This window comes from Cornus florida, unplaced genomic scaffold (assembly GCF_030987335.1).
Source record: "Cornus florida cultivar Cherokee Brave unplaced genomic scaffold, ASM3098733v1 CherokeeBrave_3.0.0_Hap2_Chr08, whole genome shotgun sequence".
Classification (NCBI taxonomy): Eukaryota; Viridiplantae; Streptophyta; class Magnoliopsida; order Cornales; family Cornaceae; genus Cornus; species Cornus florida.
Genome location: NW_026775578.1, coordinates 61,913,405 through 61,940,453, shown reverse-complemented (window position 1 = coordinate 61,940,453; position 27,049 = coordinate 61,913,405). Strand labels below are relative to the sequence as shown.

Here is a 27,049-nt window from a genome sequence, read left to right as displayed (position 1 = left end):
GTTCTAGGTCTCTTACTACGTCTAAGTTTATCCTTATTTTTATCATCTATAAACTCTTGGTCTATATCCTCTTGTATATTGCTATTAGCAATATCATGATTTTGTTTAAGAAGATTTTTTTCTTGTACATATTTACAAGGAAATATATCCTCAAAGAAACAAACATTCCTAGACTCAATAATAGTATTGACATAAATGTCAGGAATATCTGATTTATGTACAAGAAAACGATATACACTACTATTATGTGCATAACCTATGAAAAGGCCATCAAAAGTTCTAGGTCCTATCTTAACTTTATTAAGAGTAGGAACTGCAACCTTAGCTAGACAGCCCTACACTTTTAAGAATTTATAAGAAGGTTTTTGACCTTTTCCATAATTCATAAGGTGTTACACTTGTTTTCTTTTAAGGTATTTTATTGAGGACATAATTTGCAGAAAGCAAAACTTACCTTCACAAATTCTGGGTTAAACCAGAACTTATTAACATAGCATTCATCATTTCTTTTAAAGTACGGTTTTTGCGTTTAGCAACACCATTCTATTGAGGTGAATAAGGAGCTGTAGTTTGGTGAATAATACCATGTTCTGAACAAATGTCAGCGAATGGTGCTTCGTATTCACCACCTCTATCACTTCTTAATATCTTTATCTTTTTTCCAAGTTGATTCTCAACCTTATTCTTGTAATGTTTAAACATTTTCAAGGCTTTATCTTTACTTCTTAGTAAATATACATACAGTATCTTGTATAGTCATCAATAAAAGTAACAAAATACTTTTTTCCATTTCTGGTTGGCACAGATTTGAAGTCACAGATATCACTGTGAATTAATGCTAGAGGTTCCATACTTCTCTCTGTGGAGTGAAATGAGGTTCTAGTTAATTTTGCTTTTGCACATGTTTGACACTTCTGATTTAAATCAATAATAAATTTAGGTATAAAATCCATGTTAATTAACCTACGAATTGTATCATAATTAACATGTCCTAACCTACCATGCCACACATTAGATGATTCAATCATGTAAACAAAAACATTAACTTTATTATTAATAATAGCTTGGGGTACAATAGTCATTACATTGAATTTGAACAATCTATCACTTAGGTACCCTTTGTCCATATACACCACATTCTTAGTAAGTACAAACTTATCAGAAACAAAGACCAGCTTGAACCCATTCTTACTTAGAAGTGAACCAGATATCAAGTTCTTCCTGATGTCTGGTATATGCAGCACATTATATAGAGTGACTGTTTTTACCGAGGTCATCATCAACTTTATCTTTCCTTATCCTTCAATCTTGGTAGTAGAAGAGTTCCCCATGTAGAGTTATTCTCCATGTTCTATAGCTTTATAAGTAGAGAACATCATCTTTTCTGAGCAAACATGGCGAGTAACCCCCGTGTCCACCCACCATTCTCTATTGTTGCTCACAAGGTTGATTTCAGAAACCACAATTGAAAGATTTAGCTCTGACATATTAGTTATCAATTTATCTTCCCCAGTGATATGCACCTTAGTGGTCTTCTTCTTGGAGTTATCTTGTGCTTTGCAATTACGACAGTCTTTAGCTCGATGTCCTTGCTTACTGTATATGTAGCACTTCTCGTTGAACCTCTTCTAGTTTCCTTTGCTAGGACCTTGTCCAGAGTGCTTCCTCTTCTTATTTTTCTGCCTAGCTTCCACTACATTTGCCTTTGACACTATTGAAGAATTCCCAGATTTCTTTTCAGATATACGGTTATCTTTTTCAATCTTCAGCCTGACAATTAGGTCTTCGAGCCCCATTTCCTTGCGCTTATGTTTCAAGTAATTTTTTAAATCTTTCCAAGTAGGAGAAATTTTTTCAATAATTAAAGCCACTTGAAAAGATTCACTAAAAGCTATCTTCTTAGAATGTATCTCATGTAGGATTAACTAGAGCTCCTTCACTTGGCTCATAACATTCTTAGAGTCCACCATTTTGAAGTCTAGAAATTGTCCGACCACGAATTTCTTCAAACCAGCATCCTTAGTTTTATATTTCTTCTCTAGTGACTCCCATAGCTTTTTAGCATATACAAACCATAATTCAATATAATATAACAACAATATTTAAATAAAACTACTATAGTAAAATGGAATCCATTTTAAGATTGTTGTCCAAAATGGTATAAGTCTACCATATACTATAGTAATACTATTTAAATATTATGTGAAAATATAATATATATATATATATATAGTTTTTTAAGAAAATATAGTTATATATATAATAAAATAAAACTATATAAAAGAACTTGTTAATCGGTCGAGTTTAGAATTGGATTCTATCAACTTAAGATAGATTCTCCCTGCTATGGTGTTAATGGACTCAGTTGCGTCTATCTCCCAGGATACAACGACCTTTTCTTTCTTCAGTAGCAGCACTGTAAACCGGAGAAATGGGCGAAGCGGCTTGGTAAAGTACTCTCTTTTTGAACCATACTGGAACTGACATACTAACACTATGTGTATACAAATATGGGAGAGGAAAACCCAGAATTAGAGAAGAAGATTTCTGAGTTTGGTGTGATTTGCAAATGGCCCAAGGGGGTACTTATAGGCATGTAAGTGCCTTTTCAGATGACCTGAAAAGCCACGGGACACAATGGTTTAACTTGAACCAACACCAAAGGCACCTATTCAAATGGGGTGCACTGGTTCACACCAGGTGCAACCATTTATAAGCCCACTATATTAATTCCAGTCCAAAAACCCAAGGCCCAGTTCGTGAAGCCCACTAGAGTAATTCCAGCTAGGGGTGCATAAAAAAATTGTGGAACCGAACTGAATCGAACCAGGGCTTCAGTTCTGGTTCCGGTCTCGGTTATGAAAATCTGGAACCGTGGACTTACGATTCGGTTCCGGTTCCAAACCCATGGGAACCGAACCGAACCGAACCGTATATATTCCTTATAAATCTGTTTTATTAGCATGGTAGTGTAGAAAAAAGTAAATTTACTTAGTATAGGCCTATACTTTGCTTCAAGTTCTTGTAGACGTACAGTTGATAGGTTTATCTATTATTTTTGTTACTTCTGTAGATGGGATAGATGGATTGGTCTAATGACTATGAAACATTAGTGATATATTTTGGGGGCCGGGTATAGAATTGATTATTGCTCTTAAATGAATGTCCACGCGTATTATTTGAAGGGGAATACAGTATCTTGTTTAGTGAAGGATATTTATAAGAAAGGTTCATAATTTCTAAGGACCTTTGTTGAGATCTGCAATTGGAACAATAGTTAGGGAACAATAGCAAAAAAGTATATAGTTGGGGAACTATGGAACCGAACCGGATCTGGCTTTAAGGAACCGTTGTGACCGGTTCCTGACGGAACCGAACCGTGTGTAAACCTAATTCCAACCCAAAAAATAAAAATAAAAATAAACAAAACACAAGACCCTATTCAAAAATTCCATTTTTTAAAAAAAATTAATCGGATTTTACAATCTAACCCAAGCCGGGGTGGGGCGGGGCGCGTGTGTGTGGTAAATGGTTTGGACCCAAGCTTGCCTAGGTCCTCCCCTTTTAAAAACTTAGGTGCCCTTGGGCCAAACCCAAATCTCAAACTTGGCTTATTTAAACTCCAATTGGTTTCACTTTATTTTCAATGTGGGACAACCACTTCCCATATTATGCATACCCATTTAAGCTTATTAAATATCTTACTTTGGAGCTAATTTTTCATTTACCCAGAAACGTATTTCATCTCGTTACGGAGAAGAACAAGTTCATTTATAGATCCGTAAAAAATTCTTAATGGGACCTACTTAAAATTTCGCCCAAAGTTTATGTTTTGTATGCTTTTGTATGTTTCGTTTTCAACAGTAATATTATAAAATTTGAATTTTAGTTAATATGTGAAAGAAGAGAAATATGGTTTCCCAATATATTCACAATATGGTTAACTAATATATATATATAGGTGTGTGTGAACAAATAAAAGGAAAGAATTGAAAAAAAAAAAAAAAAAAAATAGATCTAGAGAAGAGAGTGGTGAAACATTGAGAAAGTAAAAGAAAAGAATGAAGGTTATACATGTGTACAAGTAGGATAGAAAATAAATAATATCAACGTGTCGATACCAAACTCCATCTCCTAAAGGAAGGTCTCAAACAATTAAAAAAGAGAGTTAATTATAATTTTTATGATTAATTTTTTAACCAATCAAATATGCCAATGTGAATAGACAAATTGTTTCCGGAATTGCCCTAACACTCCTCTTTAATAGTTGAAGGAGTTATATGTAAATTTTGATAGGGTTTTATGATTTTAACCCTTTAATTAAATGTCGTAAGCACCGACTTAGACAAACTTGTGCCAAACTATCTATACATAAAATAAAATTAATATTACACCGCGCAACGTGTCAAACCGCCATCTATCACCGTCTTGTTCCCCAATCAGCAACACGACACGTGTCAAACTTTAACCGGTTAATCAGGGTTACCGACCGGTGCAGCCGGTCACTCCTATTGCAATTCCCGCTTGCTATATAATCTCTCTCCCTCGCTCTTTCTCTCTCTCTCTCCCCGATTTTACTTCGTCAGAACAGTTCAAGAAACAATTCTCTCTAGCTCACAGTCTAGGTTTGTGGTTGTTATCTTCTCTGTAATTTTTATTATTGGTTTTTATGCTCTTCTTTTAAATTTAATGTCCTGATTAATCTCTTCAACTTCGAAAGTTTCCTTCTCTCTCTTTTTTTTTTTTTTTTTTTTTTTTTTTAATATAATGTTTTTGTATGACATTATTGTCGCTTATTCTTCGATCTTAGAATTAAGTCGCTAGTTAGTTTTGAATTGTTGTTAAGTTATAGCTTATACTGATTTTTGTTGGTATAGATTTTAATTTTTGCATATTCGTTTCAAAAAAGTTATGATCACTTTAAGATTTTTGATGCATGTGAGAAAGTTTAGAATTGATTTGTCTAGTTGATGATTCATGGAATTAATTGCTTAATTGAGTGATTTCTTTGCCACTAAGCTTTCTTAATTTAGAGAAATCTTTGGGTTTGCTGTGTATAAGCTCGTTGCTCTTAGCTAGCTAAATAAAAATTAGGGCTTTGTTAATGAATTAGGGTTCTGTGGTTTTCGAATGGAAAGGATTAGTTTGGGAGTGGACTTTGTGTGTCTAGTTGATTTTTGTTCTGATTTGTGCATTGGGTGCACTGGAAGTAGGTATTTAGAGTCCTTTAAACTAGGTTTTGCAACTGCTTATGCTTCTATTTTATGTTTTTCGATCGATGTTTAGGTCTCTACTATGAATTATTCTAAGGTCACATGGATTAGAAGGCTAATAAGTTACTGAAGAACTTGGGACTTGTGTATTAACAGTTTTCTTGTGGTGATCAGTGAGATTATTCATACAAAGCGCAAGTTCTGACTCTGTATCTGGTTGCAGGAGAAGGTATAATTATATTAGTTTGTGTTCCTTTCGATTTTGGAGTTGTATATTTTGAGGGTTCTCCGATGAGAATAATTGATGTGCTGTAATGAGGCGTTCGGGCTTTTTCTTTTAACATTATAGCCACAAGGTCTGGCTTTGGTGAGCTACTTGGATTCTGGCCACCAGGCGGCTCTGCTGCCTATGATGCCTTCCCAGGAGGTCGGCGGCTTAGCACATTCTTCTTCTAGTTCCGGTATCTTTTTCCAAGGAGATGGGCAGTCCCAGGCTATTGACCACTCTCATTTGAGTTCGTCTTTTGGGAACTCTTCAGATTCGATTCCTGGAACTATATATTCGAACCTGAGCGCGTTTTCTGGAGATGCAAGTAATACAGTCATGAATAGTGTGGCAACCTCAGGGCCAAGTGTTGGGGCGAGCTCTTTAGTTACAGATGCCAACTCAGGACTTTCAGGAGGTCGCCGTCTTCAGAGAAGTGCTAGCATTAATACAGAGTCTTACCTGCGGCTACCTGCATCACCCATGTCGTTCTCATCCAATAATAGAAGCATATCTGGCTCACCAATTTTTGATGGATCCTCTATAATGCAGCAAAGCTCCAATCAGGACCCAAGCTCCCAACAAGTGCAGCAAGGTGCTTCCAGTGCTACGTCCCTTCCTACATCACGAATGGGCCATGTTCCAATTCCCGCTGGCCAACGTGTCCGTGGCTCCTTCATTCAGGAACCCTATAATGTGTCTCAGGTGCAGAAGAAACCCCGGCTGAATGTTAAGCAGGAGCAAGATGATATTCTGCAACAGCAGGTTTTTCAACAGATGCTACAGAGACAGGATTCAATGCAGTTACAGACCCAAAATCCACAGTTACAAGCATTATTTCACCAGCAGAGACTAAGGCAACAGCTTCTGCAGTCAATGCCACCAGTGCAGCGAACCCACTTGCTGCAACAGCAGCAGCAGCAGCAGCAGCTACAGTTGAGACAGCAACTTCAACAACAGGGTGTGCAGCCTTTATCTGCTATGAAACGCCCCTATGATGGTGGTGTATGCTCTCGTCGTCTAATGCAGTTCCTTTATCACCAGCGGCAATGGCCAACTGTGAGTGGATTTCTTTCTGGCTACATCTGGTGTCACTTGTTGTACTAGTTATTTTTATAGCTCCATGTAGAATTTCCTTCTATATTCTTCTTTTTAAGCATATTTGGTCTCTGATCAGTTACATCCTTAATTATGATAATGTTTTTTTTTTTTTTTTTTTTTTTGGTTATATCTGAAACTTGAAAGCTGATCTAATCCTGTCATGGCATTCTTTATCTTAATAGGCCAATACTATTGCCTATTGGAGGAAGTTTGTGGCAGAATATTATTCCCCACGTGCAAAGAAACGGTGGTGCTTGTCGTTATACGATAATGTTGGGCACCATTCACTAGGCGTTTTCCCCCAGGCAACAATGGCAAGTTTTAATGTTGTAATTCTATTATTTTTCTAGATAAGACTATAAATTTGACATTCAACCGATATGGTGTATGCGCATATCTTTCTTCTAATTCACAGCATTTTTATTTTTCTTCTAATTCATATTTCACGTGCATGCCTTTACGCAATGCTTGCATGCATTTAGTGCGTTACTTTGATTCTATGGGTATCTCGTTTTGTAGGTAATTATTATTGTGCATTCCAATGTCTTCCTTTTCTTTCTTCATTTTTTTTTCCTCCCATTAGTTTTCTCTTTACACACCCTAGGTTGGAATTACTACAAGCAAAATTTCTCAGTTGTTGTTTCCTTCCTTTTTGGTCAGGAGGCATGGCAGTGTGATATTTGTGGTTCACAATCTGGAAGGGGATTTGGTAAGTGAATTAGTTGATCATTTATTTATTGCACGTTAACCCTAGGTGTTTTTCTGTTTTTTTTCCCCGATTTTTTGGATGCTTTAAATTTTTTACAATCATATTAAGGGGGAAGCTTTTTTGAGTTGCATTCTGCTCTATCTGTTATTTCATGCATGGGTTAACCTGCAAACCATTCTTTAGTTCTAGTAAGGGGGAGAACTCAAAGGAAAAGAAAAAAAAAAATGAAAAAAACAAAGAAGGTTCTTTAACAGGATTTATCTACCATCTGCAATCCCCACATAGGAAAGATTGATATTGTGGTAAGAACTGCAATTAGGGAGCCAAAAATGGTTCTTAAAGAAGGCAGATGTACAATCTGCTATTCACATATGGGAAATAAATGTCTTCATTTTATAAATTAAAGATTCATCTTTTTGATGATCCGTCGAACTTATTCTCTATTGGAATTGGTTTGGTTTCACTTTGTGGAAGTTCATAGAATTTTTGCAGTATTTTCTGAAGAAGTTAAAATCTAACAATAAGTTTAAATTAAAGGTGACACTTGAGAAATGCATTAGGCATATCTATAGAGACTTGGAATCATTTTTGTGGTTTTTTGAATGATTAATGAAAACTAAAGATGTTTTACTTTATTGTAATTTCATAAGTCATAGGCATACATAAGGCACAAGTAGTGATCAATGGCATGGTCTTAAGATCACTGAGTACATTACATCATGAAAATAGATTTTAAGGACAGTCAGCCATATATATATATATTGTCATAATGTTCTTGATATCGTGATCATTGCTTGGTGCAATGGTAAAGCTTGACCTGTCAAGTGTGGGGATGTGAGTTCGATTTCAAGAGCAGCCAATTGGTGCAAAAATAATGTTAAAGGTTAGCTCTGTCTTCATTGTTTCCCTTTTAGCACTTTGCGTTGGTGAGACCGGTATTCGGTAATGATATTGTTTGATATCCTACATGTTAAATGGTTTGAAGTTTTATTTCAAAATTTTAAAATGCAGTTGTGGTTGGGGTGATGCAGTCTTAGGTTGTAATGGGAGTTATGTAACGGGTATTAGTTGTTGCTGTCGTGAAAATTTCAACACTTAAGGAACATGATTAAAACAAAATGATATGCAAGTTTTAAATCTAGTGTCAATAAAACAATGATTTTAATTATTTAAATAAATTTTATTGAATATTCAGAGGTGGTTTCCTTCGAGGAATGGCCTACAAATTAAAATTTAAGGCGTTGTCATTAGTATCAGGGTAATCATTTGTACTTTTCACTAGATTTGTGGCTAGAAATACATTTTAAAACAAATAAATAAACATGTCATATTCACACAACTCGTACAATAATAACCTAAAAGTTGAAGGTTAGTATACCTGTCGTTGATACATGGAAATCATATACATTAAAGCTAATATACCTTATTTGTTTGCTTCTAATTTTAAATAAAATTTCAATATTTCTCAATAAATGTATATTAATATATGCATAATATCAATTTGTTTATAACTTTATATTATAATATAATAGTAGTAATTTACTTAAAAAATTTAAAAACTTATTGTTAATCTTGAGTTTGGAATACTTGGGACATAAATCAACTGAAAATCTTGATTTTTTCGTGTCTTGTTTTGTAAGTTCTATTGTTTGGTAGAGTGTGGAGTTGGTTTTTTTCTCTACTTTGGGCTTAAGATTTGGAAAGAATGAGACAAGAAGTTAAAAATAGAATTTTTAAACCTAGACCGAAAAATCACGGCCATCTTGACCGAGTCAGGCAAGATTCGACCATATCGGCCGAGGTAGACCAAGTCTTGGTTGAAACATCAGGGATTTCCCGAATCACAGCTGTCTTGGCCGAGACTTAACCAACTCAGGCTGAGATTCGGCCAAGTCTCAGCCTAGGCAACAATGATTTTTATTTTGGCTGAGATCTCGAACTTGACTCTTGCTGAGTCCAACTTGACTCCTGCCCAGTCCAATTGACTCCGTCGAGTCACAGGGTCGGCCCTGGGCATAGGTGACCTAGGCATAGGCGGTCTAGGGCCTCCAATTTGGAAGGGCCTCAAAATTTTAAATTTCCTTATATATGTTGTATTATAATTATTTCCTAATATTTTTGCAAATATAATCAATATAGAAATTTACTACCGTGCCTCAAAAATTAATATCCTAAAATAACTTTTTAATTTCTCTCTTTTCTTTCTCCTCCTCATTCATGTTTTTAAATTAAACTCTAACCAATACAGAAATATTGGGTCCCAAAGATTTATATCCTTAAATGATTTTTATTTATTTTTATTTTTTATCCCTTGCTCTCTCCCCTTCTCATACAGAATTTTAATATTGATCCCAAATATTTATATTCTTAAATAACTTTTTTTTTTTTTTTTTTTCTCTCTCTCTCATTTGGCATTTTTTACAACAGCACTAAATTTTTCTTTTTACCATATTCATTTTCTTGCTTTTTGCTTTTATTTATTTTCTTATTCCTCACATACTTTCTCTCCTCTCTGACATCTCCCTCCTCTATCATTACAAATTTATAGTTCTCTTTCTTCTCCACTCAATACTCATTACTCTCAATTTGAACCCATTTTTATTCTATTAAAAAAATTGTAGGAGCATTGGATTGGGGTTTTTAAATCAGGTTCTATTGTTATTTTTCTGTAATTATTTTTTAGTTTTATTAACTTTTGTTATTATAAATTTGTGTATATATATATATTTCATATATTTGTAAATTTTAACCAAACTTAAATACAATAATCTAATTTGTAATTTTTAATTTCACAAAAGTAAGAGGGGTGATTTTTAAATAAATATTATTTAATATTAATATATTATTAAAAGGTCACTTTTTATTTATTGCCGAAGGCCCCAAATTATTTCGAGCCTCCCTTGATGCTTATCGTTCATTTTAATGAAAAATTCGCACTCTTATAAATAAAAAAAATTCGAGCTGCCCTTGGTGCTTATCGTCGTTCATTTTAATGAAAAATTCGCGCACTTAAATTTTTTGCACGGGTGAAACCTTATATATAAAAGCCTCGCATTTGAAAGTTCGCCTAGGGCCTCTCAAAATTTTGGGAATCTCAGGGCCGGCTTGTCGAGTCAGCCAAGTTTTGAAACTATATGTCATTTGTTTGAATTCGAAAAGTTTTTATGTAATTGGTAATTCAATTTCTGTGTCACCCAAATCGTACTATGGACGTGCTCATATTCTAGTATACTTGTATGTTTACAGTAGTCCTTACCATTTAACAAACACATTTTCTAATTAAAGGTTCGATGACTCGGGCCAAGTTGCTCGGCTTTTAGGGACATGCCAGAACTGGCATTTCTGGTAGAAATCATGATTGTGTTATTGTTTGTTTGTTTTATACAGTTCAAATTCACTGTTTAACAATTTAGTGCCCTGTTAATATAATTTTATATTATTTATTTAGATATCCCTTTTAAGGTTTACTCATTTGTGATCTACATGCTCCACTATTGGTTTTGAGTTCACTTTGTTACTTATTGCAAAATTACACATTAATACAAGGGTAAAGTGCATAATACTCCCCCACTATATACAAAATGTGCAAAGACCCCCCTGTTGTTCGTAAAACCCTCCTACAATCTTCAATTTGTGCAAATACGAATAAATATTCAATTTGGGGCTAATTGAACAATGAAATGACTAAAGTACACTTACAGTATAATATATATAAAAAAAATAGGTAATATATATATATATATAGCACCAGCGAGGTCCAGAAGCTTCAGCGACATGAAGATCGGTGAGGGCCCAGAAGCTTAAGCAACGTGAAGACCGTTGAGTGACCGAAAAGCTTTAGCAAACCGGTGAAGTTTCAGCAAGCTTCAAACATCATGACCACCACAGAGAGAGCATGAAGAGATGACCCAACGGAGAGCATGATATATATATGTGTGTATATACACAGAGTAGAGGCGACGAACAAGTACCCTCAATTGAAGGGGGCTTCACAAGTTTGAAGAGAGAGGCGAAGCAATTGGATTCTGCAATTAGAAATTAGAAAAGGCAGAGTTTCAAATATATATATTCTCGTTTTGATCAGTGATCTTTGTCTCTTTGAAAACTAAAAAAACAAAGAAAACTATATACACATCAAAATTGGTTCTCTTTCCACTCTGTTTCTAGAGAACTGTTTTCAGATTATCATAAACAAACAAGCTCTCTCTCTCTCTCTCTCTCTTCTCTTTTCCTGTTATCACTTGTACAAGAACGGAAGCCCATTCACCAAGTAGGCCTTATACCTTCTGTTGATGGTTTCTTTGTTGATTCAGTTGATAGAATCAAAGACCCACCATGCGCTCCTTCATGCCACAAGTTAAATAGACTAGAGAGGGAGTAATCATATTGAAGAGAGGAGAGAGAGACGTCGGCAATTATGGTAGTCCCGGAAAAAATGAAGCTTTCCCTATACATATACATATATTTTTATGTATAACACTTCATATTTTTATACAGTATATAAAATATTTGGTTATATTTTTTTCCTTTCTTACATCAGCAGTGAGGGCATTTTGGGGTTTTTATAAAAAAAACTTTGTCAAATTGACCATCAGGGGGAAATTTGCTCCAAATGTTGAAAATATAGGGGATTTATAGGCACATAATAAATAGTAGGGGTGGTCTTTGCACATTTTCTATATAGCGGTTTTTTTTTTTGGCACTTTACCCTTAATACGTTAACATTATGTAGTAGTGTTAAAATGATAATTTTTAGTTCGGACTTTTTGTTATATGATGTAGGACAAGAGAGCAGCCTTAAATAGCTAAGAACTCAAAGAATTCAGAGTCTGAAAGTTCAAGAACTAGGGCAGAAATTTGGAGGTTTGATAGTTGAAATGTAGAAAACCAAAGGAGAAGTGGTTGTTAATTAAAATAAACAGAGCTATGGTTCAAAATATTAGTAGAGAGAAAGGATTGAAAACAACAAAAACCTACTGGAATCACACCAACAGGTCCAGGTATCACACCTAGAGAAGGCCTCACACCCTCACAAATTGTGAATTACTCACAAAGAAATCTCATAGATATTTTTATTCATTCCTTGACTGCCTCAGCAAGTTTACATCATACCCTTCTTATAGCAACTTATGACCCTCAGATTACCCCATGATTGAGGTAATCAAAAGTTGACTCTATAGCATAATAAAAGTAATCACTCCGTAATTGAGGTAATCAATATTTGACTCTAGCATAATAAAAGTAATTACTATGGACGGATGTAATTTGATCGAAATTGATGCAAGCTACCATAATTATGCAATTTGACCAAATCCCCCTAATTATGCAAGACTCCAAGTGGAAGCTACCATAATTATGCAATTTGACCAAATCCCCCTAATTATTCAAGACTCCAAGTGGACCCATCGTCTAGCATGTGCCAAATTAAGGTTTGAGCCTTAGAACCCTCCTTGCCACGCCTTTTATATACCTTAAAAGGCTGCTGCCACTGTTCTCTATCATTATATTTTGTACTTGTTGATGACAACAATATTGTGTGCAAAGCTTGTAATATGTTGATTTTGTTTTGCTAATATGAGTCATTTTTTCTTATTAGTTGCATATAGATTCTTAGGGCTATGATCTGGTATCTCCTTTGATCCATAGGTAGTTGACTCTCTTGCAACTCACTGTCGTATAATGTTTATTGGATTTGTTTTTCTATTTTAACTCTTCTCTTTCTTTTTGGTGTACATCTGTTCCAACTCAATTTATCCTTTTTTGTGGGGTGTTGTAAACAGAGGCAACTTTTGAAGTACTCCCAAGACTTAATGAAATCAAATTTGGCAGTGGTGTCATTGATGAGCTTCTATTTTTGGACTTGCCACGTGAATACAGATTCCCTTCTGGAATAATGATGCTGGAGTATGGGAAAGCAGTTCAAGAAAGTGTATATGATCAACTCCGTGTTGTTCGTGAGGGCCAGCTTCGGATCATATTCGCCCCTGATTTGAAGGTTAACAAAATATTATTAAAAGCAGAAGTATTTTCTGTATTTCTTTTTTATTCTATAAAACAACATTTCAGCACTTCTTGCTCATATTTCTTCAGATATTGACTTGGGAGTTCTGTGCAAGGCGCCATGAAGAACTTCTTCCTCGTAGGTTGGTTGCACCACAGGTACAGATTTTGCATTCTTCCAACCTGCTTGAACTTGGTTTAGTTTTACTTAATAATCAATTATTTTTGTTCATCAACTCTTATCAGATAGGTTGCTGTTTCATTAATTTTATTCATATTTGAAGCTTCTTTTATTCAATTGCATATTTTTGGTAAGAAACTGCAATTTGGGAATCAAAACCCAAAACACCAGAGTTACTCCATGTAGGAAGAATTCTTTTAAATGCAAGCAACTGTGAGAGTACAAATAGCTGATGACCACTGAACCAATGGAACCCTTTCCTAGTTTTTCCCAATGAGTTTGGAAATAAACTTGAAAATAAAACTAATTTTCTTTTCCCTCTCATTTGCCATCAGTGGTCGATCAAGACCATCAAGTGCTATGTTATTTGGGGATCTCTCTCATGGTTATTAAAATCTTGATCCGAATCTTATGATCCGCACGATCACACAAAAGCTCCTACGAAGGCAGAATCCCAATGAAATTCTATAGGATCGCAGGAATCATGGGTTCTCAATTCTAATGGCCATAGAATGTTACTTAACTGTTCCATTTTGGTAAGTTAGGACCAAATATCCAAAACTACTGAATTGATGACGGTCTCACAAAAACTCGTACGGAGGTAGAATCCTGATGAAATTCTATAGGATCACAGGAATCATGGGTTGCCGATTCTAATGGCCATAGAATGTTACTTAACTGTTCCGTTTTGGTAAGTTAGGACCAAATATCCAAAATAATAATAATAAATTAAGGTCAAGACCAAATTAAATGCCTATGATATGACAATTATGCACCTTTTTTTTTGTTGTAATTGCGAGACTACAATAATTCTTTAAATTTGTTTTGAACTAGCAATCATTTAAACAATTTATTTTGGCAGCTTGATTCTTCATTTTTTAATAGTATGAGTCCAACATTGTTTCCTTTCCCATTTTTATAAATTCATTTCTTTTTGGTTGGTAATTTTGCTATTATATGTAACAAAAAAGGTGGGCAAAATTTTGTTTCAAAAACAATATGTCGATCCACTGAGTTTATTTGTGTGAGAGAAAAGTGCTCCAAAATTATTAGGGAGAGGTTTTGGAGGTTTTGTGTGTTTTAAATCCTTGTCTTAATTATTTTATATTTTTCATGAGTTTTAGGTGTTTCTCTGTACATTTCAAGAATTGTTTAATGAAGAAATATTTTAGGTATTACCTTTCTGATTTTGTAGAATCTTACCATTCTCAATCCGGTCCTACAATCTGATCTTGAGGCCTTTCGATCCAACAAAGCATCCCGATTTTAATAACCTCGTCCTCTCTCTCTCTCTCTCTCTCTATATATATATATATATATATACACACACATATATACATATATTTATCTTTATATTATATACCCGGATTTTTGGAAACATGAACCTCATGAGTCTAGTGACGTCTAAAATGTGTTGGATGGAGTCTGAAACCCCAATGTTTGTGTGTGTAACTTGGTAATTATTCTGTGTTACATTATGTAAATGTGACGAAAAACAAAAAAATGGAAAAAGAAATATTTGAATGACACAGAGAAACATTAATTAACTCTCAACCTCCCTCCCCCTCCCCCTCCACCGCACCAAACAATTTCAATTGAAATTTGCAATTGTTTCTACAGTGAGCACTGCCTTTTGAGCTGTTCAATTTTTTTTTTTTCTTCCACTTCGTCCTATGAATAAACTTGCTTACTCATTAGGTGGGTGGAATTCGATAGATAAGTTAATAGAAGCAAATAATGTTGAATAATCACTTGGAACAAAGAAAGTGAAACATGGGAATATTGATGATCAAGTGGCGAAATTTTTAACAAAGTTAAGGGTTAGCTTACCAAATTTCTGTGAGTTAAACTTTCTATATGACCATTTTAATGTAAGATCCTTGTATTGCATCTTCCTATCCGGGACTTATTCCCGTTATCTCCAAGTCCTGCTGGAGGTGTTCCTCTAATTCAATGAATGGTTGTATATAATGTGTAATTATTTTAACTTCTTTAAATTAGACAATGGTACAGGCTTTAAACATTGTGACTTGAACTTGTGAAACATACTTCTTTGGCAGGTGAATCAGTTACTGCAGGTTGCTCAGAAATGCCAGAGCACAATTGCTGAAAGTGGATCTGATGGGGTTTCTCAGCAGGATTTACAGGCAAACAGTAATATGTGAGTCTGTTAGATAACAACTTGTTTAGTATTTCAATTTCAGGTTTTTATTTAGGACCTGGTCCTTTTAAATTTTGTTTGGTGAACTTTTATCCCACCTATTTGAGAACTTGTTTGGAACTGTTGGAGTACAAATATTTAGGTTTGCTAGACACGGGTGAAGGTTTGATATCTCATAATTGTAAGTGGAGGTTAGTAAGTTGATGCTTTGCAATCAGTTTTGAAGTAGTAACCTAGTAGCCAGAAGTGAATTCCTTGCTACATGGGAATATAATTCTGAATAGTTGGTTCTTAACATACCCAAAATTCCATATCCTGTTTATTTTTTACCATCTCGGATTAGATTGTAAGAAAATGAATAAAATATGTTCTTGTGCTGATAGAATTCTTCATATGAAGCATGAAGGTTATATTGCAAATAACTGAGCATCTTTTAAAATTAGTTAAAGACTTCTACAAAGCTGACCTGCCATGTTGATTCCCATTATGGTAGGATTCTACTTGTTGCAACTAAAGTAGGGTAAATGTGAACGTGTTTATTTGTTAACAAAATGCTTTGCATTTGCACTGTGAAGTAACATCATTTGTTTCAATTTGTTTAGCAACAGACACCACCCAGAAAGCTAACTCTGGAAAGATCATGCTGGAAATCCTTCTTTTTCTAATATTTTTATAAAGCTATCATTTCTAAACGTCTTTATTCTGATGAGAGCTTCAATTCCCATGTAACAATACTTCTGACTCTTAATAGTTTGGTAGTTTTTGAGGTATATTTAATTTTTATAAGCTTTTTGAATCTGCATCTCAATGTTGAGTCCAGTCCTGAAACCAGATTTCCCATAGTTCCCGAATAGGCTCAATGCGTTCTCAACCTTTGATCTTGTATTCTGATGTATATAAATTCTGATGCCAAGTTTGGTTATGGCACTGATGTGTAACACACAGTTTATTTTATCTCAGGGTTGTGACAGCTGGGCGTCAGCTTGCTAGGACTTTAGAGTTGAACTCACTGAATGACTTGGGATTTTCCAAAAGATATGTCCGGTGTTTGCAGGTATGTTGCTCCCTGTTTCTGCTTCCTATTGGAAATATTGGCCTACTGTTCTAGTTTCTTGTTTGAGATTCCTTATATTTCTCCACACCAACTTGTAACAGATATCTGAGGTTGTTAACAGCATGAAAGACTTGATGGATTTTTGCAAAGCACACAAAGTTGGGCCAATTGGTAACTACTCTTTTGCCTCTCTTTGCCCTTCTCTGGTCCTCTTTGAGCACCTGAATAATTTTTCTGCATACAGTCTTCTACGCTACATGCACTGGGTGTTTACCAGGGGAAATCCTTGGGGATGGCCTGAAGGGGGAGGGAAGAGTTGAACTCCCCTAATAATTTTCTCTTGTGGGGTGGTTGGTCTTTTCTTGGTTCCATTTTCCGGGTTCAATTGTTAGGTCTTGAAATATTTAGTTCAGGGGCGAAAAAAAAAAATCATATGAACTAGCATGGATGTTCATCTTTCTCCATCTAAAATATATATTTTCTTGTTTGCGAAAAATATTTTTGTGCTTTCTGAATGGTAGTTTATTTATTTGTCCAATTGAGTTTATTTATTTTAGGGCTTTAATGTGCCTATAGATTTTTGTGACTCAAATATGTAAGCATCTTTTTGCCTGGATCTGATGCCATTTGCAGATGGCTTGAAAAATTATCCTCGACATGCCAGTACAGCCAAGCTCCAGACGCGGGAGATGGAGCAGCTAGCAGGTATTCAGGGTCTAGCATCCGATCCCAATGCTCTCAATAAGTTAATGGCATTGCATCCGGGAGTAAACAACCAAATGAACAATAACCATCACACGTTTTGTCAAGGAGCTTCAAATGGCTCGGCACAAGCTGCTTTGGCTCCGACTAACTACCAGAATTTGCTGATGAGACAGAACTCCATGAATTCGAGCTCTAATTCATTTCAGCAGGAGGCATTGGCTTCTTTCAATAATTCTAACCAGAATCCATCCTCAACATTTCAAGGACCCACTTCTCTACTGCCAAGAACATTGCAGAATTTACCAGCTACTGGCATGTCAAATTCTCAAATGCCACAGCAACAGCAGCTGCAGCAACGCTCATTAAACAATAATGGCATACTCCAACAGAGCCATTTTCCACAATCTCAAGGCAGCCAGGCTTTACAACAGCATATGATTCAGCAAATGCTGCAGGATATGAACAATAACACAGTTCGTGGGGTGCAACAGCAGTCCCTTTCTGGGCATAATGTGAATGGGAGTGTGGCAAGGGATGGATTAGGGTTTGGAAGCAACAACATCTCGACGGCTTCTGCAGCCTCTGGCAATGGGCCTGGAAGTGTAATTGGTCCCACACCAAGCAGAAGCAACAGTTTCAGAGGTGTTTCAAACAGTGACTCATCTGCAGCTGGTAGCAACAATGGATCCAACCAGAAGGCAGTAGATTTGCCACAGAATTTCCATTTGTCGGAAGGGATGGTTCAGGATATGCCGCATGACTTTACAGAATACGGGTTCTTTAACAGTGATATCGAGGATTACGATTGGAAGGCATGACTAAAATGGTTTGGCCCTTCTATTGGTTTTTGCTAGGTGAGCGTCTTTGCACTTATCATTGTACAGGTCATTTCAACAAATTTCTTATTTTCATTTCTCAGTCTCTGTTTTTCGTTTTTAGTCTCTTTTTTAATTGTGGGGTTTGTTGTGATTTCAAGCACTTCTACCCTGGTAGGTTTTTAGTTCTCCCGTCCCCGAAGCATTTGCAAGTGTAATTTAATGGACATTAGACTCGCGAACAGCTTTGGCTTCTTATGATATGGTATGCACATGCTTCATTCCTCCCTCAGCTTTCACTGCCAAAATAGTTCTGATAACGAAGCCGGTCCGATGCATACTGTATATTCGAGTTTGATCGCTGTAAGCGTGTTTCTTTCCTAGTTATTGCACTGTCTTTTGCTGAGGATAAGAGTCCTATAGGTGAAAGTAGCAACTCTCTTTTATTTTTCAATGCTATAGAAATGTGTACTTTTAGAAGAGAGTAAATAGAGACTAGCAATGGTTATGAGCTTTTTTATTGCATCTTTTCCAAGCTATTATTTTTCTTAAATCATAGGAGTACTTCATTTTCCTTTTAATTAAATTGGAGTGTTTCTTACGCATACAGTTACAGAAATTACAGACCCCGTTATATTTATGTATGAATTTCTGAAAGGACAATACTTGCTTACTCACAGGTGAGTTGAAAATTTATACTCTATGTATGTAGTGCAATGCTAAACTGACAAGTGTCCTTATATTTAAAATAATAAAAAATAAATAATTTGATATCATATAAAAGCAAATGAATCCGAATTAAATTTTAATTCTCTTTCCTCTCATATAGTCTACTTTAGATGTATAAAATTAAATAAAAAGTATATTTTTGATGGTTATATGAGTCTATTTTAGATATACAAAACTAAATAAAACAGTAATTCTACAATACTAAAATGGGTTAGAATTGATTCTGATTCATTTGGGTTTACCTCATATATTTAAAAATTATTTATTTTTTATTATTTTAAATGTAAGGACACTTTGTAGTTTAGCATTGCGACACATGCGTGATGAGTATAAGTTTCTTACTCACCGGTGAGTAGGCAAGTATTGCCCTTTCCGAAATTCAAGTGGGATCAACAATAGCATTCTCAGCTCGTTTGGGGTTGATGTAGCTAGCTGGATGGTTTGTTATGCTTCAATATTTTATTTATTTATTTATTTTTGAATCTTGACTTCCTGTAGTTTGTTGATGGTTTGGTTATGGTATCTACAAAGGTTAAGTGCAAAAAATAAATAAATAAAACTCAAGCTAGGTTTGGAATAGTTCATAGCATATAAGAATTTTTTGATATTGTGTGCTTTGGTACTGTAGCGGTGGAATTAAAGTAAATTTTTTAATTTCTCAAAACAAACATGGTTCCAATTTTTACATAAAATACACCTATAACAAAATAGTTGTCTTGGTATTGACAAAAAATATATAGCATGCCAAATGGGTCCTTAGAATGTGTGTAATTTTTTTACCAATTTTTTTTTTAGTAAAATTCCAAATTACCCTTAATAAAGTGTGTGCATACAAGTGTGTTATTTAGCTTTTAGGGCATTTTGGGTATTTTTGTCTTTAAATTGGGTTTTTTTTTTTTTTTTTTTTTTTTTTTTTTTTTTTGGTGGGGGGGGTGTGGGTGGCGGATTTAGAATTTTCTTTGCATAGAAGTAACCCAACTCTTATTAAACTATTTTCAGTCCAAATTTTCTAATAGTTTCTGAAAGAAGAAATTAAAAACTTGTACATTGAATTGAGTCCTTGAGTCTGGAAGAAGAAAAGAAAATCTACACTACCCAATAGAATTATGATATAAAACAACCACATAATGTGAAAAATACAAAAGCAAAGACAAGCAAATTATTTTTGCTTAAAAAACAAATGGTACTACTAGACCACAAAAAATAGACCTATCTGCTTTCTGCCTCGCACAATCAACTACCTACCAAGTTAACTTCATTACACACACATGTATTGAGATATACAAGTGTCAATGTGGGCATAAAAAAAAAGGATTGAAGCTAAAAACATATAAATCACTATCAACTAAGCTAACTAGTATCAAACCTTCTTTAAACTCTCACCAACCTCACTTGGACAGATCAACACAGAGTCCAAGCTGAGACCACCTTTAGTGTGTGTGCAATCTATTTGTGTCATTGAGAACTTAATCTTTGTAGGTGTGTTCGAGTCCTCAACCGTGAAATCTCCCACATGGTGATGCACCCACTTTCCTGGATCATTCATATAACGCTGGGAAATGGCTTGCTGTCCGTTCGAGGTCGATAGCTGGAACCGGACGGGCTTGATGTCCCAGCCGTGGACCTGCTCGAGGTTACAGGCTCGTCGGCCGAGTCTTTTTGTGGCTCTTCCGAGCTGGAGCCGGAAGAAGAGGCTGTAGGTCGACCTTGCCGGAAATTCGAATTCTATCTCTCCATCTACTTCTAACCACCATATCTGTTGAAGATATGCGATTGTTTGGAATCTAAACATTAGAAAAGGCAAATTTTCAGTCAAGTTGTGTAATGTGTGAGACTAAAAAATTGAGAATTTGTGAGAAAGGCGAATCATATTCATCTTTTAACCACAAAGAAAGGCATATAGCATAGATAAAAGGAATAAAGAAAACTTTGATGACAAAGCGTTTTGATGAACTATAAATGAAATGCATCTTTCATGAGTTATGATATATACTTCGAAAGTCGTATGCATTCGATCACATTTATACAAGTGGGAATGATATCATTATGATAAATGATGTCATGATTACGTCTATCTCGGTCACCCCAAAAAAACAAAACCGAATAGTCCTTTTTAAGTATTTAAGTGAAGACAAAACGTGAATGAGAAATAAGAGAGAAGATATTTATTTATTGGTCCATAAACCCTAGCAAGGGTTGTTTTCACTAGAGTCGTCAACCCAACCTACACGTCCACATCTTTCATAAGTGCAGAACTGTAGTTCTCATACGTTAAGAGAAACACTTGGGTTGGGGTTTATCCTTGGATGACCAACACACTCCACAAAATCGACAAAAAAAAAAAAAAAGAATTTTATTTTCTTAAAAATAGACACAAGTCACACAACTAACAACGACTAATTAAAATGAAATTAAGCCTTCAAAAAAAAAAAAAAAAAAAAAAATATTCTAACCTGGATTCATCGGTTGAGATGTGATTCCAGTACCGTCGATCATTTATACCCGTTATTTTCAATCCCTTCCAAGAAATTGAAACACAAATCCCACCGTCCCTCTTCTCCATCCAAACTTCCTGACAACATACAAGCCAAATCACCCATCAAACACCTAACACAAACCGCCCAAGATTTTTTTTACACTACTCCAAAAACACCAACCCATCAACCAAATTGAAAGATTCATAACACATATATATACATACACTCACATATATGAGTGGAAATATATACATATATGACAAAAGAGGGAGGGGAGGGCCAGGGAGGGGGATGTGAACACCCAAAGAGACACCAACCCTTTAAAGCAGGAGAAGTTCTACAATACCGGGGTACAGTATGATCAGTATCCCAGGTCTTTCAGCTGCTGGATCAATGCTTTTATTTATTTATTTTTTTTAAGCTCTCCAATAAAATAATAATAATAATAATAAAAAAACACCTGTCAACTAATACCACGTTTGTAACTGTTTTAGTTGGGTTTTTTTTTTATATATATACATATATATAAATAAAAAAAAAGGGCAATGTTTTTATTTTTATTATGATTTAAACATATTTCTAACTAAATTTGTTCACAATATTTCAAACTAAAAAAAAATTTAAAATAAATATTTGGATAATTGTAAAAAAAAATGGTATTTACATATTACATATATATATATATATATAATATATTTTAAGAAAAAGAATCTCTCTAAAATTGTTCAAGTTAAACAAGTAAAAATATCGTTTTCTTGTTTCCAACTTTGATTTGTTTTTTTTTTTTTTTTTGGTTTTAAAGTTTCTTTGCAAAATACAACAAATGTTACAAAACACATTTTCGTCATTTATTTTGTTTTTCTCATATTTGATGAAAAAACTCCAAATAAAACAGTTGCCACATGTACGTGTGTATATATATATACACACACATACATGTATTTATGTACCTATAAGACCAAAGAGGAGGGGAGGGGTACTGAGAACACCAAAAACAAAAAAAGATTCAACCCATTAATGCTAGAGAGAGAAAGAGAAAGAGAGAGACACCTTGGTGCCACCATCAAAGCGATTAGGATGACACAACTTGGCATAAATCTCTTTCTTACTTAAACTCTCTGGACTTTCATCGAACACCTTCTTCACAAGAACCTCATAATTTTCAGGCAACTTGGATACCCAAACAAAATCCGCCGACGAAGCTCGTCGAAACGCTCGATTCAAACGCGCCAATTTACAGATCTCCGGAGGGTCCAAACACGTGAGAATCAAAGCCAAACATCTCTCCGGCAAGTCTTCGAAACCCGAATTCAACGAAGTCTGAGCTCCAATACTCTCCACCGCAAAACCAGAAAAACCAGCCCCCATATACAAGAAAAGTAAAGGGTTTGGGGGAGATGATTTTTCAGGAAAGAAATGGAATTTATGAGGGTGAGGATGGTGGCATATGCACCAGTTTGTTGTCGTATAGAGAGAGAAAATGTAGAGAGAGAAAGTAGATGTATCGTGCGCTTTTGAGAAATAGGAGCGTGCGTGGGAATGAACTAATTAACTACTACTACTGTGTGGGAAAAAATGCGCCAATTATTCTTCGGAGTGTGAATGGATATGAGTGCGCATGTTACGCAGCAGACAAAGTTTTAGATGTTGGACAATTTGATACAAGATTAAATGACTAAGATACCCCCGGCACCATGCATAATCTCACACAATTCTCCCCAATGGTCCAAGCCTGAAACTCTACAATACTTCAGGAGTAACGTACTCAGGAGGTTCTTAGCCGTTGAATGTGGTGGTGGGACTTACCTGATAGATGGTCTAACGATTGAGAGGTCTCGGAGTACGGTACCTTAGGGATATTATAAACTTTCTTGTTTTGCACGCGCTTTTACTTTCGTTCTCATTTTGTGTGACTTAAATTTTGTTGCTCTCGAATTCATTCTTAATCCCATTGTGACTTAGTGGACAATCCCATGCATCAATGGTAATTAATTATTCTTTTGAGTTGATATGTTCGTGTATTTGTAGCAAAGGATTGGAGAAAGCAACCAAATACCAATTCTAAATTTGACAAATTCAAAATAATAATAATAATAATAATAATAAATTCATATAAAGGCCAGGTCTCATTTAATCCGGTCTTGAATGAAACCTTTTGCCAATATGAAATTTTATTATATAGTAATAATGAGGTTTGAAAGAAAATCAAATGACTTTGAGACATCTAAAAATAAAAATTCACCATTAAAATGTCTATAAAATGACCATTATTAAATTGGTATGTTTGACAATAAGCTACAATAAAGAGAAGGATAATTAGTAGTAATGTATAAGCTTTTTTTTTTTTTTTTTCTGACCAACTTGATGTGTTCACAACAAACATGGGATCCTCTCGTAGTTGTAAGACATTATTATATTTTAAGATTCAACATGGATGAAATGTCATTGCTTAGTATTGATCTTCTTTAATTGAGGATTAAGGGAGGGTATAGATAGGGTATATATAGACCTAACATGTCATATTATTCACAGGTAAGTGATTAACTTTACCTTTTATAATTATATTCTCATAATTAACAAGTTCAACTTTGATTTCCATACCAAACATTGGCCCGTAATTATAAATAGAGACTTTACATGTATGAGTGTTGATAATCGCGCCACGAGGGCTGTCCGAGTGGCGCCATTTTTGAAAAGTAAGCACACCTGGCCAATATTTATTTGGTGTGCCCGTTGAAGGGACTAAGTATCTTCGAGCTACTTGTCCTGCCACTGGACTCGCTGGCTGAGGAAGGGGTCGCTACCCTTCCTTTCTTGAGAACACGCCCTGCTCTAGTTGGATGGGTCCCTCCTCCCTACTCTTCCGAAGTCGCTTCCTACTGGGGCAATCTCGAGCCTTTCCTCTGTAAACTTCCCATTCTGGCTAGAAGGACCTTGAGATGTAAAGTTAGGATAGCCTTGCAAGGTCAAGAAAGTAGGACCTCGAATAAGACTCATCCTCATTCTAGATTCGGGAATCTGAGGACATGTGGACAGGTGGTTGGGTTCCAAGGTATCGCCTCAGTCGAAGGTTAATACGAGGGGGAAAGGACATTGGGTATCCGAGCTCGAGCTAAGAGTGATAAAAAGTGCATTAATTATGAAAGACATTTGAGAAGATCTGTATTAATTAAGGAGCGCCATTACCTCTTTGGACTGGGGGGCAAAGCATCGTGATCCATCCGTCAACGTCCCATCTGTCAGAGAAGAGACCCTCAAACTCTTGGGTAAAGGGTGGGCTCACCCAAAAGACTGAGAGACGTTGACCGAGGGAGTGAGCACTATAAATAGGGGCATTAATTAGCCTTTAAGGAACAACAACCACCTTAACTACTAGACTTTGTCGAGCTCGAATTCATAGGATACCAAGGTCGGCTTTCCCTTTCTTAATCTTTATCGAGTCCCTCGTATTGCTTGGATCTCCACTTGGATACTGATCTTAGATTTCTTGGCTTATGTGGAACGATTTCCTCATCCTACTAAGAACTATCTTTAACATTTTGGCGACTTCACTTGGGAGGCGTGCTTCACATATGTTAAACGTGCGAAAGATTAGCGTGCGAGATATTAGGCCACCTTCTCAAACTAGCCCCACTCTCTGTGAGGGCTATAATGGGTCCGTAAGTATGCCTGGGTCATATTTGCCCGGAACTAGAATCATCTATCTTGATGCCTTAGTTGAGACTCATAACGCATTGTCGTACAGAATGGAGCAGCTTGAGGGCACCCAGAAGGAGGTGGTGTCCTTACTTTGGGAAATTGTCGACAGAGGAGTGCCTCGGCGAGGTGCAGGTCCAAGCGGTGATTTCTCTGATGGACCTAATGAGGCCAGGTGACCTTAGACAGTCCTCTATGACGTGTGCCCCAGTCATCAGCCGAGGTAAGACATTCCATTGGTCTGTGCAGACGGCCACAGGACACGCCGTCGCGTGCTCGTTGAACCCTCTTCAACACCTCACTCACAACACCAGCGAGATTGAGCACGCCGAGCACCAGTCGAAGGGAGGTAGCCCGAAGGGATAGGAGCTCGGAGGAGTTCGGATGTCAACGAGATTTGATTCAGCAATCGCCTTATATGACTATGGCGGACCTGCAAACGGTATTACGGAACGAGAGGAACATTTTAACTTAGGAATTTTCCCCCGAGCCACCTTATGCGCAGTCCATTGCGTTTCACTCATATCCCCTGGGGTATGTAGCCCCCAAATTCAGCAAGTTTGATAGGAGGAAGGGCAATTCGCGTGAACATGTGGTGCGATTTATAGAGTCCTTGGGACCTTTTAGAAATGACCATATTGTGCGGTTTAGGGAGTTCTCTAAAACCCTAACATACAGTGCTTACAAGTGGTACGCGAATTTGGAATTGGGGTCACTCACCACCTAGAATCAGTTAGCTACATTATTTCACACCAAGTTTTTCCAAGCGGAAGAAAAGGTGACTACCTTATCGTTAACAAAAGAAGTTCAGGGCCTTGGAGAGGATTTGCTCACATATGTCCATAGGTTTCATGACCGGGCGATAGAATGCTACTAAACGTACAAGGAGGAGGCACTGGCCAAGATCTATATACAAGGCATGCAGGAGTCTTACCAGATCCATCTCATTAACTTGAAACTCCAGACCTTCGCAGACTTAATAGAGGCAGCTCGCAATTTGGCAATTAATCTTGCCATCTGCATGCATGGTGCAATGCAAGAGGAGAACCGAGGCAGGTGCAAGCCCCAAGTCACAGCTGCTGACACCATAGTTGTTAAAGGCACCTTGAAAGACTTAAGGCGAGGCATTTTAGCTAGGCAAGCGCCTTTGAGGAAAAGGCGCAGTACAGGCGCGCCTATATGAAAAATTATTTTTTTTACTTTTAGTTTTTATTTGTTTATTACAAAACATATACATGCAAGCAGCAAGTTACAAAGCAAAAAAAAAAAAAAAAAAAAAAAAGCAAAAGGAAAGAAGAGACAGAGAACTAAAGAAGTACGAGACGTCGAGATCTGCGAAATGCGAAGCGCCGAAGCTTGGATCTGCCGGATCTACGTCTCTGCCGGTAAGTTCTTGCTTCTTCTTCTCTTCTTCTCCATTTCTTATCTCCTTCTTCTCTTTTCGGTAATTTTTTTTTTTTTTTTTTTTTTCTCTTTCTCTTTTCTTCTTCTTTTCTTCAGTTCTTCTTCTTCTCTCGACTTTCTCTCTCTCTCTCGTCTAGTCTCTTACTCCTTTAATTTTTTTTTATTCTTCTTTGAGCCGAGTCTAAGACTCTAGGCTCTTCTTTTATTTTTTATTTTTTATTTTTTATTTTTTTTCTATTCTTCTTCTCTCAGCTCTCTCTGCTCTTCTTCTTTTTATTTTATTTTATTTATATATATATATTTTTTTGTGGTTTAAAAGAATTCTATTCTTTTTTATACCTACTATATCCTAACTACTTTTTTTTTGCATTATTAAATCTCAACTAATAAAGAAAGTAATAGTAGGGCTAAAATAAAAGTTCTACTAACTTTTATTTTCTTTTTATTTTTTTCCCTTATTTCTCTTCGCTGTTACAGAGGATGATTTTTTCCTTATTTTCGTTTTAGATATTATAACTCTTCAAAATAGTAATTATAAT

At 35.8% G+C, this 27,049-nt stretch overlaps 2 protein-coding genes across 9 annotated transcripts; one reads left to right on the top strand and one right to left on the bottom strand.

The window, feature by feature from the left end:
* Window positions 1–4,548: 4,548 nt before the first annotated feature.
* On the top strand, window positions 4,549–18,757 carry LOC132271848 (probable transcriptional regulator SLK2). 8 transcript variants are annotated; one of them, XM_059773348.1, is made up of 11 exons: window positions 4,549–4,625; window positions 5,437–6,537; window positions 6,762–6,893; window positions 7,240–7,288; window positions 13,069–13,283; window positions 13,379–13,447; window positions 15,530–15,630; window positions 16,576–16,684; window positions 16,786–16,855; window positions 17,318–18,243; window positions 18,383–18,757. In XM_059773348.1, exons 2-10 carry the CDS (start codon window positions 5,623–5,625, stop codon window positions 18,205–18,207), a joined length of 2,550 nt encoding a protein of 849 aa, XP_059629331.1. In that variant the 5' UTR covers window positions 4,549–4,625; window positions 5,437–5,622; the 3' UTR covers window positions 18,208–18,243; window positions 18,383–18,757. The 8 variants fall into 8 exon arrangements, with proteins under 8 accessions (XP_059629331.1, XP_059629332.1, XP_059629333.1 ...); XM_059773349.1 differs by having other exon boundaries at window positions 18,366–18,757; XM_059773347.1 differs by having other exon boundaries at window positions 4,556–4,625; window positions 5,388–5,442; window positions 5,563–6,537; window positions 17,318–18,757.
* A 1,263-nt stretch (window positions 18,758–20,020) lies between these two features.
* Window positions 20,021–23,010, bottom strand: LOC132271847 (F-box protein PP2-A13). The gene is made up of 3 exons (XM_059773341.1): window positions 22,461–23,010; window positions 21,387–21,505; window positions 20,021–20,717 (listed from the first exon to the last, which is right to left on the bottom strand). Exons 1-3 carry the CDS (start codon window positions 22,776–22,778, stop codon window positions 20,294–20,296), a joined length of 861 nt encoding a protein of 286 aa, XP_059629324.1. The 5' UTR covers window positions 22,779–23,010; the 3' UTR covers window positions 20,021–20,293.
* Between the last annotated feature and the right edge of the window lie 4,039 nt (window positions 23,011–27,049).

Excerpts from the sequence above, each read along its gene's own strand:
- LOC132271847 (XM_059773341.1), bottom strand. The coding sequence starts at position 22,778 with ATGGGGGCTGGTTTTTCTGGTTTTGCGGTGGAGAGTATTGGAGCTCAG. Across the intron at positions 21,506-22,460 it reads GCTTTGATGGTGGCACCAAG|GAAGTTTGGATGGAGAAGAG; the intron begins GTGTCTCTCTCT and ends GTATGTTGTCAG. Across the intron at positions 20,718-21,386 it reads ATCTCAACCGATGAATCCAG|ATTCCAAACAATCGCATATC; the intron begins GTTAGAATATTT and ends TCTAATGTTTAG.
- LOC132271848 (XM_059773348.1), top strand. The coding sequence starts at position 5,623 with ATGATGCCTTCCCAGGAGGTCGGCGGCTTAGCACATTCTTCTTCTAGT. Across the intron at positions 6,894-7,239 it reads TTTTCCCCCAGGCAACAATG|GAGGCATGGCAGTGTGATAT; the intron begins GCAAGTTTTAAT and ends CTTTTTGGTCAG. Across the intron at positions 15,631-16,575 it reads TTACAGGCAAACAGTAATAT|TTTATTTTATCTCAGGGTTG; the intron begins GTGAGTCTGTTA and ends TGTAACACACAG.